The sequence below is a fragment of the Oryctolagus cuniculus genome, unplaced genomic scaffold (genome assembly GCF_964237555.1).
Source record: "Oryctolagus cuniculus unplaced genomic scaffold, mOryCun1.1 SCAFFOLD_85, whole genome shotgun sequence".
Lineage (NCBI taxonomy): Eukaryota > Metazoa > Chordata > Mammalia > Lagomorpha > Leporidae > Oryctolagus > Oryctolagus cuniculus.
In genome coordinates, this window is record NW_027208229.1 from 341,771 (window position 1) to 354,872 (window position 13,102).

Here is a 13,102-nt window from a genome sequence, read left to right on the forward strand (position 1 = left end):
CTTTTGAATTTGCTGAGACTTGCTTTATGGCCTACTGTGTGGTCCATCTTAGAGTAGATTCTATGTACTTCTGAGAAGAATGTGAATTCTTTAAATGTAGGATTGAAAGTTTTGCAGATATCTGTTAGATCCATTTGGACTATCGATTAAATCTGGTGTTGCCTTGTTGATCTTCTGTCCTGTTGATCAGTCTATTTCTGAGAGTGGAGTATTGACATCCCCTAGTACTATTGTGTTGGGGTCTAAGTCTCCCTTTAAGTCCCTTAACATATCTTTTAAATAAACCAGTGTCCTGTAATTAGGTGCATATACATTGATAATAGTTATATCTTCCTGTTGAATTGATCCCTTAATCATTATATAGTGCCCCTCTTTGTCTCTCTTAACCGATTTTGTGTTAAAGTTTATTTTGTTTGATATTAAGATGGCAATGCCCATTCTTTTTTTTCATTTCTGTTGGCATGGAATATCTTTTTCCAGCCTTTTACTTTCAGTCTGCATGCATCTTTGTTGGAAAGATGTGTTTCTTGTAAGCAGCAAATAGATGGGTTTTGTTCCTTAATCCATTCAGCCAATCTGTGTCTTTTAACTGGACAGTTCAGGCCATTAACGTTCAATGTGACTATTGGTAAGTAGTAACTTTGCCCTGCCATTTTCCCAAAGATATTTTCTAATATATACTTTGGGCTTCCTGTGGTCTTTTGCTGTGAGGTTTTCTTCCTTTACCTTCTTTCATTTTGATGGCTGTGTTTCTGTGTTTCTGTGTGCAACACATCTTTAAGCATCTTTTGCAGGGCTAGACGAGTGGCGACAAATTCTTTCAAGCCTCGTTCCCCCTAGGCTCTTCCTGCCATTTCCCTGCCAGTGTCTCAGGCTACTGAGGTTTTGCCTCACCTCCCTTTCCAGTGCTGGTGTGTAGACTCAGCGGCTGGGTCCTGAGCCGTGGGTGCCCGTGCCCTCCTCGTAGGTCCACCGTGCCCCACTAGTTCCAGAAGAGTTTCCTCTGCAGTTTTTTCCCCCTAGCTCTTCCCTGAAACTACTGGATCTCCACTTTTATTAAACTATCTTTCCCCGCACTATCAGTGTGGTCCTTCCCTATTCCGCCATATTCGAGATTTGGGCCCTATATATATTAACTATCAGAAATAATAGAATGCACATGATACTTGCCTTTTGGGATCTGACTGACTTCTCTTAGCATCACTATGTCCAGTGGAATACATTTTCCTGCAAATGTTAGTCTTCCATTCCTTTTTCTAGCTGAGTAATGTTCCATCTTGGGTGTGTGTGTGTGTGTGTGTGTGTGTGTGTTTACCCAGTCATTAATTGATGGACATGTAGGCTGATTTCATATCTTAGCTATTGTGAACTGAGGTGCTGTAAACATGGGAGTGCCAATCACTTTTTCATATGCTGATTTCATAATGTAGGTATGTTCCCAGGGGTGGGATAGCTGGGTATATGGCAGATCTATTTTTAGTTTTCTGAGTAATCATCACAGTGCCTGCCATAAAAGTTGTACCAGTTTGTAACCTACAGAGTATCAGGATACCTTTTCTTTTCTTCCCCATTCTCATCGGCATTTCTTTAATTTTATTGTAGGTTGTATTCATTCCAACTGGGGTGAGGGGATACTTCATGGTAGTTTAATGTGTATTTCCTTGATGGCTACTGATCTTGAGCATTTCTAAGGTATCTGTTGCCCATTTGCATTTCATCTTGTGAGAAGATGCCTATAAATGTCGTTGCCCCCCACCCCGCTTCTTAACTAATTTCCTTTGTTGATCTTGAGTTTCTTGAGCTTATATATTCCAGATATTAATCCTTTTTTGGATGCATACTCTGCAAATATTTTCTCTGTGAATTATGTTGCCTCTTTGTCAATTGCTTCCTGTGCCGTGTGGAAGTTTTTAGCTTAGGTGATCCTATTTGTCTCTGAGAATTTATTGCTTGGGCTTCTGGGGGCTTATTAAAAAAAAAAACTCGGTGTATGGCCATGTAATTTTAAAATTTCCTCTGTGTTTTTCTCCAGCATTTTCAGAGTTTCAAGTCTTAAGTTTAGAACCTTTATCAACTGTGAGTTGATTTTCACTTAGGATGTGAAGTAGGGGTCTTGTTTTAAATTTCTGTGTCTGGGCTTGGTGCTGTAGCACAGTAGGTTAATCCTCTGCCTTTGGTGCCGGCATCCCATATGGGTGCCGGATCTCATCCTGCTACTCCTCTTTCCATCCAGCTCTCTGCTATGGTCTGAGAAAGCTTTGGAAGATGTCCAGGTGTTTGGGCCTCTGTGCTTGCATAGGAAACCTGGAGGAAGCTCTGGGCTTTCCTTTCAGTGCAGCTCCAGGCATTGCAGCCATGTGGGGAGTGAACCAGCAGAAGGAAGACCTTTGTCTGTCTCTCCTTCTCACTGTCTGTAACTCTGACTCTCAAATAAATAAAATGTTTAACAAAAATAAACTTCTGTATCTAGAAATCCAATTTTCCTAGCACTATTCATTGAGGTGACTGTCCTTTCTCCAGGGGATGTTTTTTTTTTTTCTTGGTTTTTGTTTTAAACATTAATTTATGTGTTTGAAAGGCAAAGTTACAGAGAAAGAGAGGACTTCCATCTGCTGGTTCACTCCCCAGATGGCTGCAGTGGCCAGAGCTGAGTCAGTCTGAAGCCAGGAGCTTCTACCTGGTCTCTCAGGTGCCCAAGTACTTGAGCCATCTTCTGCTTTCCCAGGCTATTGTAGAAAGCTGGATCGGAAGTGGAGCAGCTGGGACTCGAACTGGTGCACATATGGGGAGCATATATGGTATGCCAGCACTGAAGGTGGCAGCTTTACCCATTAGGCCAAAGTGCTGGCCTCCAAGGAATGGTTTGCGGTCATTCAGTTCAAAGATTAGTGGAGGTATCTCTTCTTTTCTATTTGTCTACATGTCTATTTTTGTGCCAATACCAGACTATTTTGACTATAGTGGCTCTGTACTATGTGTTGAAATCTGCTACTGTGATGCCTCCAGCTGTTCTTATTGCTTAGGATTGTTTTAGCTGTTGGGGTCTTTTGTGTTTTCATATGAATTTTAGAATTGTATTTTCCTGTTTTTCCATTTTTGGGAACTCCTAAGTCTTGAATATTTGATGATATCTCAGAGATGCCAAACATCATTCTCAGTCTTTCTGATAGTTTCTTCTTGTTATTTTTTGTCTGATATTTCAGAATACTGATCTGGATCCAGTATTCTTTTTTTTCTGTTTCACCAGGTATGTTGTTAAGACTTTCTACTGTATTTTCTGTTTGAATTATTGGATACTCCACTTTTGTCATTATTTAATATCTGTATCCTTTTCAGAATCTCTTTCAATTTTATTTATTTGAGGTAAACAGATTCCATTTATACAGATACCTGAGCATAATGCTGCTTCCCACTCTACCCTCCCTCCTGCCATGCTCACACCCTCCCTTCTCCTTCCTTTCTTGTTTTCGTTGAACTTTTACAGTGACAGACTTTCAGTTTATTTTATGATCATCTGCTTATGCCTCTACTAAATACAGAACCAAGGAAGTAGTAAGTACTAAAACCACTGATACTCAATGATATAGACAACAGCTATAGCAATAATAAAATATCAGTATGTCAGTTTTGCTTGTGTACATTACATTTTTTCCATACACAGAGTAGTCAGGTGCACAAGAACCAAGCTGTAGCTCTCAGCTCCGTGGCCTATACCCAGAACTACACAGTCACGGGGTGTAGGGGTCCAGTCTCCACCATGAAGGTGCCCTGTCCCCAGCCTGTTGGCCTCCGGCAGCGGTGGCACTGCCTGCTATTCCCTGACTGAGGACTGAGCTCAGCTCTAGCTCTATCAGCAAATAGTTTGTCAGGTTGCTGGGGGAGGGGAGAAGATCCACATGGCCTCCTTTCACAGAGCTAAGTAGTCACCCTGCCCACCACAGACTCCCCAGGCCAGCCCTGCATCCCTGCATCCAGTGAGGAACTTCCTCAGTTCTCCTCACTGCTGCATGGTTTCTGTTTGTCCATTCTCCACTGAACCTTCCCCGTCCCCTGAGAATGCCGTCCTTCCTTGGTTTTTCTGGAATTTTTATGTGGATAACATCAATGTGGCTTCCCCATATTCCAACATCTTGGAGCTCCCTATTTTCATACATTTCAATAAACCCAGAGAACACATTCTATAGGAGATCATTAAGCACTTTCAAGTCAAAGTATTTGCTCATGAAGAGACATGTTATTTATTCCTGAACAAGTAAACACTTACTTTCCTTCTCCCATATGGATTTGAAAAGCTGGATCATTCGTTTTTCACTACTGATGAGCACCAGAGGTCCAATGGTGGCATAACCATTGCCCACCAACATCAGGAGACAGAGGTGACCTGGGTCAATTTTCCACCACATCCCTGAGAATGAGAACACGATGCAGTCCAACAAGTACAGGAGCACAAAGACACTCATGAGCAGCAGAATGGTCTGGGTGGCCCTGTGCTCTGGGGAGGCTCTTGGAGAGAGGCTGGTGCTGTGAAGGTGCTGGGACCGCCTCTTGTGCCTGCACAGGAGAGTCACTATGTACCCACTTGAGATGGCCATGAGCCCTAGCAGGGAGACATCCCTGAAGATAGCAGTTACATAAAAAGTATACCGGGGTAAGTAGGTCAGGGGCCTAAGAGAACAGGACTTAGTAACAAACATAAGACTGTTGGATGTACGATTTGTGGTGGCAGTAGTGGATATGAAGAAGCGAGCACTGATGAAGAAATTGAAGACCCACAGGAAGAGAAACCCACAAATGATGTGGTGTGATGCTGTGTGCTTGAACTTTGCCAAACAGGAGCTCCTGGGGCTGAGGGTGATGGCCTGGAGGATGCTCAGCAGGCAGGTGGTGCCCAGGGAGAGGCCCCTCATCACCTGGTACAAGTAGTTGACAGCTTTACATGTGATGTCCTCCCATAACTGCGGATTCTCAAAAATGTCAGCAGCTATGACCCCCACAGTGATCAGCATCACCAGGTGGATGAGGGCCAGGTGCCCAATGGCCAGGTCAGTGGGCCTGGGCCTGTGCTTGAGAAAGAACCAGAGGACATGGAAGAGAAGAAGGAAGGCGTTGGCTGTGATCCCAATGCTGACTTCAGAGAAAAAGGCATTTCTTATGGCAATAAAATTAAAAAGTATATTGTTTGTACTCATCTTTTTGGGGAGGGAGAAAAATCATTTAGAGAATGAGGAAAAAGTAAGAAAAGTTATTTATCACAAATATGAATACCTTTATGATTCAGAACCACAGGTACCCCCTTGTGGATCAATGTGGATCAATCCCAATGTACCCCTTCTGCCTGGGTTACTGCAGCTCCTCTCTCCCTCTCCTGGGAGCCATTCTGTTTCCAGCTGTGCACCTTCCAGCTGTGGTTGGATACTGCATCCCACTGCTCAGCTCCCACAGGACCTGGACAGTAAAATTGTCATTATATGAAAGGTACTTGCAGAGTGTTACCTTCTTTTTACTTTTTCAATGTTGAGGGCAACCTGTTTCCCCTTGAATCTGCAAACCCTGATAAAATTCTGATTACATAATAAGAGTACTGTAATTTTTGGTGATTTCTAATGAGCACTTTAAGAAAGCAGCAATCAGACCACACATGCAATAATTATCAATGGTATGTCTATGCATCCACTTAGTTTTATCTCACTGCTATGATATTTTTGTTTATTTCCAGATAAACACTTTTAATTCAAGAGAGACCAAATGTTGATTAGTATAGAATCTGAATTTGAATGTCTGATCTGAGTTTTGCTAAATGTGTGACCTTCAAGTGTCACTGAACACATGAGCCCAAGTCATCTCATCTGTAACTACAGGTGAGCGTATCACTAGAGATGCTGTGCATGCAGGGTTTAGGTAAATGGGTGAGCAAGCACTGTGCCTAGGGAACAGTGGTCTCTGTGGAAACTGCAGCCATGGCTGTCCCTGTGAGGTTTTCCTCATGAGCTCACCTTGAGAGAGTGCCGTCCTCTCCTAACTTTCCAGCTCCGTCCCAGCCTAGAGGAGCAGGGGGCCGTGAGCACCACAGTAGCAGATGCTGAACACCCTCTGTTCCACGGTTCCTTCTCTCTGTGTTCCTGGCTGTGGAAACCGCAGTGACTATGTTCATAGTCTAAGCAGACAGATGATTGCTTTCTATGGAGATGATGATGAGACACTTCCTCTGCCTGCAACAAGAAGGTGGTTCTAGAAGGTGGTTCTAGAAGGTTCTGCACAGGGGCCTGAGCCTTCCTGTCTTCCACATGCCAGGGGGTGCCTGGGACCCAAGTGTTGAGTGTATGCTGGAGAACTTGGTTCTGACCTAGAATGGATGCCTCCCCTGTGCAGCATTCCCATCTACTTTGGTTCCTATCTTACAAATATGAGGTATATCATAGTGTTCAAAACCCAGTAATATTTGAACATCTGTATCATATGAATATCAGGCTGACTTGCTTCCATAGCGAATTACAGTGTTGTATTTTACCATCTGTGTTGCTATGGAGCAGCATAAGGGTTTAAACAAAATTGGTGTTTTGCATTTAAGAATTCAAGAACACATTAGAATTTGGTCTAAACCTTTGAAATTTTCCAGTTTTCTACAATGGAAATTTTATGGTAGCATTTTGAACAGTTAACAATTTTTTTTCTCGAAGAATTGATCAAATAAATGACATAATCTCCATACATTTAGCAAGATAAGGTTTGATTCTGTGATATGACAGGAGAAGCAGAAAAATGTGCCTCACTATTCACCTGTCTTTGCGTGTTAAGGGTCCTGTGCTACCATCAAATGAAGAGAACAGTCTTCCCAATCTTTCCTGTATTAACATGAAACTCCCCTGTGTACTATCTATCTGTTTCACCTGATAGGCAAAATCCACTGACAGTGCCTTAAATAATAACATTTACTAGATTAAATAATATTTTAATGTGACACTTTAAAGGATTGCAGTGAAATTAAAGTTATAAATTTCTGTTTTTGCTTATTTGAAACATTTGAGGATTTCTCTTCTGTAAATTGATATATATATATATATATATGAACATCAGAAAGCAAATGAAATATTATTTTCTTAAAAAACAATTTCTTGTATATAGAGGGTCTTTAAACTTTTCATTGAGATGCTTATTAGGGAAAAACTATGCAAAGTTTCAAAATGTTTTGTTCTGCCGTAATACACTTGTCTTTTAATTCAAATATTACCTGAATTCTTTGAAGCTCCCATTGCTGGCTTTCCTTTAGTTTATATCTTAAAAAAATTAAACCTCATAAGGACGAATTCATAATAGTATAAAACTGATTTGCTAGCTTCTCTCATCATTGGTATGTTGTGATTCAGGGGCTCCATATGTTCAATGTTTCTCAGGAGGTTTTTTAAGAAACGACAGTACATATGGAGCCACAAAGTTGGGATCATCTTAGGAAATCATATTTTAGGTGGATCATTCTCCAAAACTGTTGGAAAAGTTTTATTTTTCCTTTGGAGATATTCTCTCAGAAGGAGCTGAAAAGCTTTTCCTCTTTTCTCAGAATTAAAATAAAGTAAAAGGATAATTTTGGATACATTCAGGGCTACCCACTGACAGTGTCTCTGTGAGGATGAGGAGGAGCGGCTGAAGACACAGTCACTCACCCAGCTGTCTCCACACTGTGCTGAGTGCACACTGAGAATATCCTGAGAAGATTTCCCCATCGTGTTGCACAGAGAACACTCCTGAGCTGTGGAGGACTGTTGGAGCCCCAGCTCTTCTGAGGCTGCCACAAACCTCCCTGCAGTCACAATAGGTCCCCCATCACACCCTGCCTAGGAACCCACCCACCCTGACTGCCCATCTGTGGAATAAAGAGGCACTTACCCAGGACGACAGCTGGGAGGATCCATGCACCTGAGAGGAACCTGCAGGGTTTTAAGGGAAGGTCATCCTGAGCTCATCTCTCTGTGGATTTCATTGTGGTGTTTGGGGAAAGGGGACAGATCCCACTGGGGACCACAGAACACGGAGTCCCCAGTGGAACCTGTCACCTATCTCTGCATGTTCCTGTATTCCCTCCTGCATAGTAATCTGGGGAGAGCTGATCTCCAAACTTTGCTGTGAGTTCCCTGACACATGTGTGAGGTCAGAAGGGGTCCAGCATTGTCGACAACACCACGTTCTCCCATTTTGGTCTGAGAGCACCTTAGTTCCGACCAGTTCCACACTATGAAGTGCACCTGACATGGGGAGAGAGAACTCTGATGTCCTCCATGAGTTCTCTGGGGCTGAGGGTCCTCTCCTTACAGGGTGAGGTGCAGCCAGGTCCTGGCATCCAGTCACGCACAATGAACCTCATATGCAAGTGGCATTAGTTGTATATTCCATGATGTCTGATCTTAGTTTGAATTGTCAAGCTCTGTCTCAGACTAAATAGGAATAAAAACCTCTAACATGTATGGGTGAAGGCAACCAACTCCATTTGAAACCCATTTCATCATTTTCATTCTCCAGTGACCCTTGCTGTGTCCCCACGTGTGATACAAACACAGCCCCTGCCTGGTGATGGTCCAGACCCTTTAGGAGGTAGAGCTCACGCCTCTGCACAAGGCTGGGACCTGTGCACACTGTGGCTGATGCACTGAGAAATCCATGCCCTCAGCCCTCAGGACAAGGAAAATGAGGGCTGAGTGATGATGGAGCAGTGTGTGGGGATCCAGGATTCCCTGGCATTGGAGGAGCCCAAGGCTTCAGATCTGATTGTTCTACCAACATAGAGGTGTCAGACAGTTTGGTCTGGAGCACTTCTGTATTGCTTCATTTTATTAAACTCATTCAGAAGAGAACCACTTAGAGTAGAATAGTTTCTGTCCAACAATTCAAGAGATAAAAGTAACATGCCCTGGAAACAGTGTTACTCACCCAGCTTGTTCACCAAGCAGAGAAGTGAGACTGGGTTTAATATAAATGCTGTGAACAACATGTGTCCATCCATAGCCTGGGCTCACTCAGGCTGTGATATGTGTGATCCACCACCCAGTTCTTCCCTGACTTCCGCTGATCAGGGATATGGCTCACTGGATCTGTGGCTGCTGATCCGACAGACTCAGTAGCACTGGAACCCATGAAGGGTGGTGACTCCTGTGCCAAACATGAAGTCTGATTTTCCCTCTGCTCATGCACCTGTCTCAGCAGCTGGCTGAGCTGGCTTTTACTCAAGCAGCTACCTGCCAGCAATAATTAGGGGAAACCTAATCTTGATTATTTTCCAAAGTTTGGACAGGTATTTTTTTTTCTCTCCGTCACTCTATGCTTTTATTTTTAAGTGTATTTATACCTTTATCTGTACAACATATATGGCTGGTAACATTCCTCATTGTAATACTTTGATGGGGCAGTCAGAGGCGAGACCACCAGGGCACCTGTGGGCTTAACATATGCTCCAGAGCTGGCACCTGAGTGAGCACCAGAAATGCACCTGCTCAACTTCTCATAGCCTTTGGGTAGTCTGGATGATTTTTTAAAAAATGTGTGTTTTATTTATTGGAAAGGCAGGGATACCAATAAAGATATCCCATCTCCTGGATCATCCCCCTAATGCTTGTAACAGCTGAGGCTCAGTGGTGCTGCAACCAGGACCCAGAACTCAATCCATGTCTCTTGCAAGGGTAGCAGCGATTGCGTTGTGTGAGCTGCCACCCACTGCCTCTCAGCAGGAAGCTAGAATTGCAAACTGAATGAGAACTCAAACCCTGACATTTTGACATGGGCTGCAGAAATCCCAGCTGACATCTTTACCAAACACCTGTCCCATTTTTGAACTATGGCATGTATGTATGGCATAGCAAGTGATGCTTCAATACTTTGGTAAGGTGTATGTTGTTGAAGTCAGGATATGCTTTCCTGAAACACCATTTCTTTATGGTGAAAGCAATCTATTTATATAAAAGTATATAGTATATTGTTGTCTGTTGTCAGTCTGCTGTGCAGAACAGCACATGCACTTAGTCCTGTGTAACAATGATCGGTACCTGTTCATAATCTCTTCCCCCTCATCCCTTTCTCCCCAATATCTTGTTGCCACCATTATATCAGCTGTTTTTAGATAAATTATTTCTAGATTACAGATACAGGTAAAGTCATTTGGAAATTATCTTTTTGTACTGGCTTATTTCGTTTAACATAGTAACCTCTAGTTCCATCCATATTATTGTAAGCGATAAAATTTTAGCTATATATTTCTGGATAGCATTCCATTACTTGCCAATAGATTCTTAATTATTTTAAAAGATTTATTATTTATTTGAAAGGCAGAGTTACAGGAGGAAGGGGGAGAGAGAGAAAGAAATGGAGATGTCTTTCATTTGGGGGTTCACTGCCCAATGGCCACAATGGCTGGGGCTATGCGAGGCTGAATTCCGAATACCCAGAGCTTCTTCCAGGTTCCCACGTGGGTGCAGAGGCACACATAATGTCTTGGTCCTGTCGTTTTCTTACAGATATTCCTATTGTTCATTTTGTATCTTTGCTTTTAACTAGGATGTGTTCTGCCTGCTTTTGTTTCTGTGTGTAGTATGATCTTGCATGTCATTTATAAGGCTTTCCAGGTGGTGATTTCAAATTTTATATATTTTGAAGTTTTTTTCCTCTTTCATTTTAAATGAGTGCTTCACTGCGTGATGCATATGTTACTCAGGGTTGACAGTTTTATCCTGCAGGGCTTGAACTATATTTTTTCATTCTCTGTTTATTCCTAGGATTTCTGATGAAAAATCTGTCAAATGGAAATCAGCTAAAGGCTTCCTGCCATTTCTCTCTGGCACAATTTCTGATTTTTTTGTTTTACTTTTGTAATTTTGGGTATACTATGTTGTGATGAAGATCTCTTCTGGTCATGCCTATTGATGTTTCATGTATATCCTGTTCTGGAAGTCCATAACTTTCCTCAAATTGGGGGAATTTTCTGAATATATATCTGATATTACCTCACTGAATAATTTATCTAAGCCATTCTGTTTATCTTTTTCAACAGGAATTCCTAAGACACATATGTAATGTTGTTTGATGGTATTACATAGATCCCAAATATTGTTTCCTATTTGTAATCTTTTCATTTTTTGTCGTACTATTTCTTTCTTTTTTTTTTTTTTGACATGAAGAGTGGACAGTTAGAGAGAGAAACAGCGAGAAAGGTCTTCCTTTTGCTGTTGGTTCACCCTCCAATGGCCAACGCGGCCGGCGCACTGCGGCCGGCACACCGCGCTGATCCGATGGCAGGAGCCAGGTACTTATCCTGGTCTCCCTTGGGATGCAGGGAACAAGTACTTGGGCCATCCTCCACTGCACTCCCTGGCCACAGCAGAGAGCTGGCCTGGAAGAAGGGCAACAGGACAGAATCTGGCGCCTCTGTCGTACTGTTTCAAAACATTTGTCTTCTGGCTAGGATTTTCATTCTTCTGCCTGAATGTGTTAAGGCAATGTACTTTGTTTTAATTTGACATATTGAATTCTACATTTGTAATACTTGGTTTTGATATTTCTTTACTATCGCTAATGCCCTACATAATTTCTCATCCACGTCATGTACACACTTCCTTCTTCCCTATAACAGATTGTTTGTTTATGTTTTTATACAATTTTGAGACTCACTCTTTTGAATTTCCTTGACAGTCACTTAATAAATCTTGTCTTCACAGCCTAGCTTTGATGTAACATTGGGGGAGTCATATTGTCCACCTTGGTCAACTTTTATTGTATTTCTGCATTTATTTTTACATATCTAGGGAATCACTTGTTGGTGTCTGCTCTGAAGGTTTTGTTCTTGGAAGTGCACCTCTATGATTTGGAGGAATGCCTGTGGATTACAGTTGTAATTGAGATGTGTGTGTATGGGTGGAGCAAGTCCAGAGTGACAACCACCTTGGGCATGGTAGCTCCCCACTGCCTGTTGTGACGAGGCTGACGGTTCACCATGCTGCTGGCATATTCACAGCTCTTCTTTGTACCATAGTGAATAAACAGATTAACTGCCATGACTGAGCTCACAGTGCCTGTGCACCCCACCCATCAGGTGTGCAACCTCACAGCATTCGTGTGCTCTGTAGTGTGAGCGATGAGCCCTCTGTGAGGTCCCTCCCTAGCACTCAGGGAGTCCGGAACTTTTGGAACCAGACCTGGTAAGTGCCCATGAACCGAGCCATATGACATGCCCTTCTCAGTTTTTTGGCTGAGAATTTGCTCAGTCACAGAATGTGCCACAGTCACAGGATGCAGGACTCCCAACATAACAGGGTGCGTGGCATTCATCCCCTCCCCTGCAAGTTGCCCCATCCCCACAGCAGCTCTCTGGCATGCAAAAGATTGGCTGAGCTCTGCCTCAGCAAGTTGAATCTGGTTCTTCAGTGTAGACAGGGGAAGGAGGCAGTGTGGCCTACCTCCCCACAGCTAAGTGAATTCCACCCCCACAGTATTTCCCGGCTGGACTCAAAGTCAGTGGGGACCATGTAGTTCTCCATCAGATAAATCACCAGGGCCACAGAGGTTGTTGCAGCCTCCACTCACCTTGCTCTAGGAAATGGCGTTTCCCTGCTAGTGCCATGAACTTTGGTGGGAGAAAGGAGGAAACAACATGGCCTTCCTTCATGGAGCTGAGTGGATGCCCGGGCTGCTGCCAGCTCTCATGGCCGGATTCACAGTCACTGGGGGCTGCATAGCTCTCCCTACTCCAAAAACACCAGTGACCCGTGGGCTTCTGCAGTCTCTTCTCAGCTCACTGTGGGAATGTAGCATTTGCCCACTGGCCCTGTAGGTCACTGGTGGGGTACTGCTAACTGCAGTGAGTGTGTACACTGTCCTTGTTGTCTACAATGATCCATTGTGTTCTGTAAGTTTTCCACTGAACATTTCTCTGCTACTGACCTGTGGGAATGTGCTGGCCTCATTGGTGGTGCCTTCCTGTGGGTAAAATCATGAGTCTTCTCTGTTTTCAGCCATCTGAATGTCCTCTGAAAACCTTCATTAAAGAAATATCACCCTAGCCACAACATGAATGGCATACGAGGTGGGCATTTGGTTTGTTATTACGTTGTTAGAGTTGAACAGTCGT

General features: G+C 43.1%; 1 protein-coding gene across 1 annotated transcript; it reads right to left on the minus strand.

The window, feature by feature from the left end:
- Nucleotides 1–4,238: 4,238 nt before the first annotated feature.
- Nucleotides 4,239–5,189, minus strand: ORYCUNV1R1525 (vomeronasal 1 receptor oryCunV1R1525). The gene is given in 1 exon segment (NM_001167214.1): nt 4,239–5,189. A coding segment is annotated over 1 exon segment (951 nt).
- Between the last annotated feature and the right edge of the window lie 7,913 nt (nt 5,190–13,102).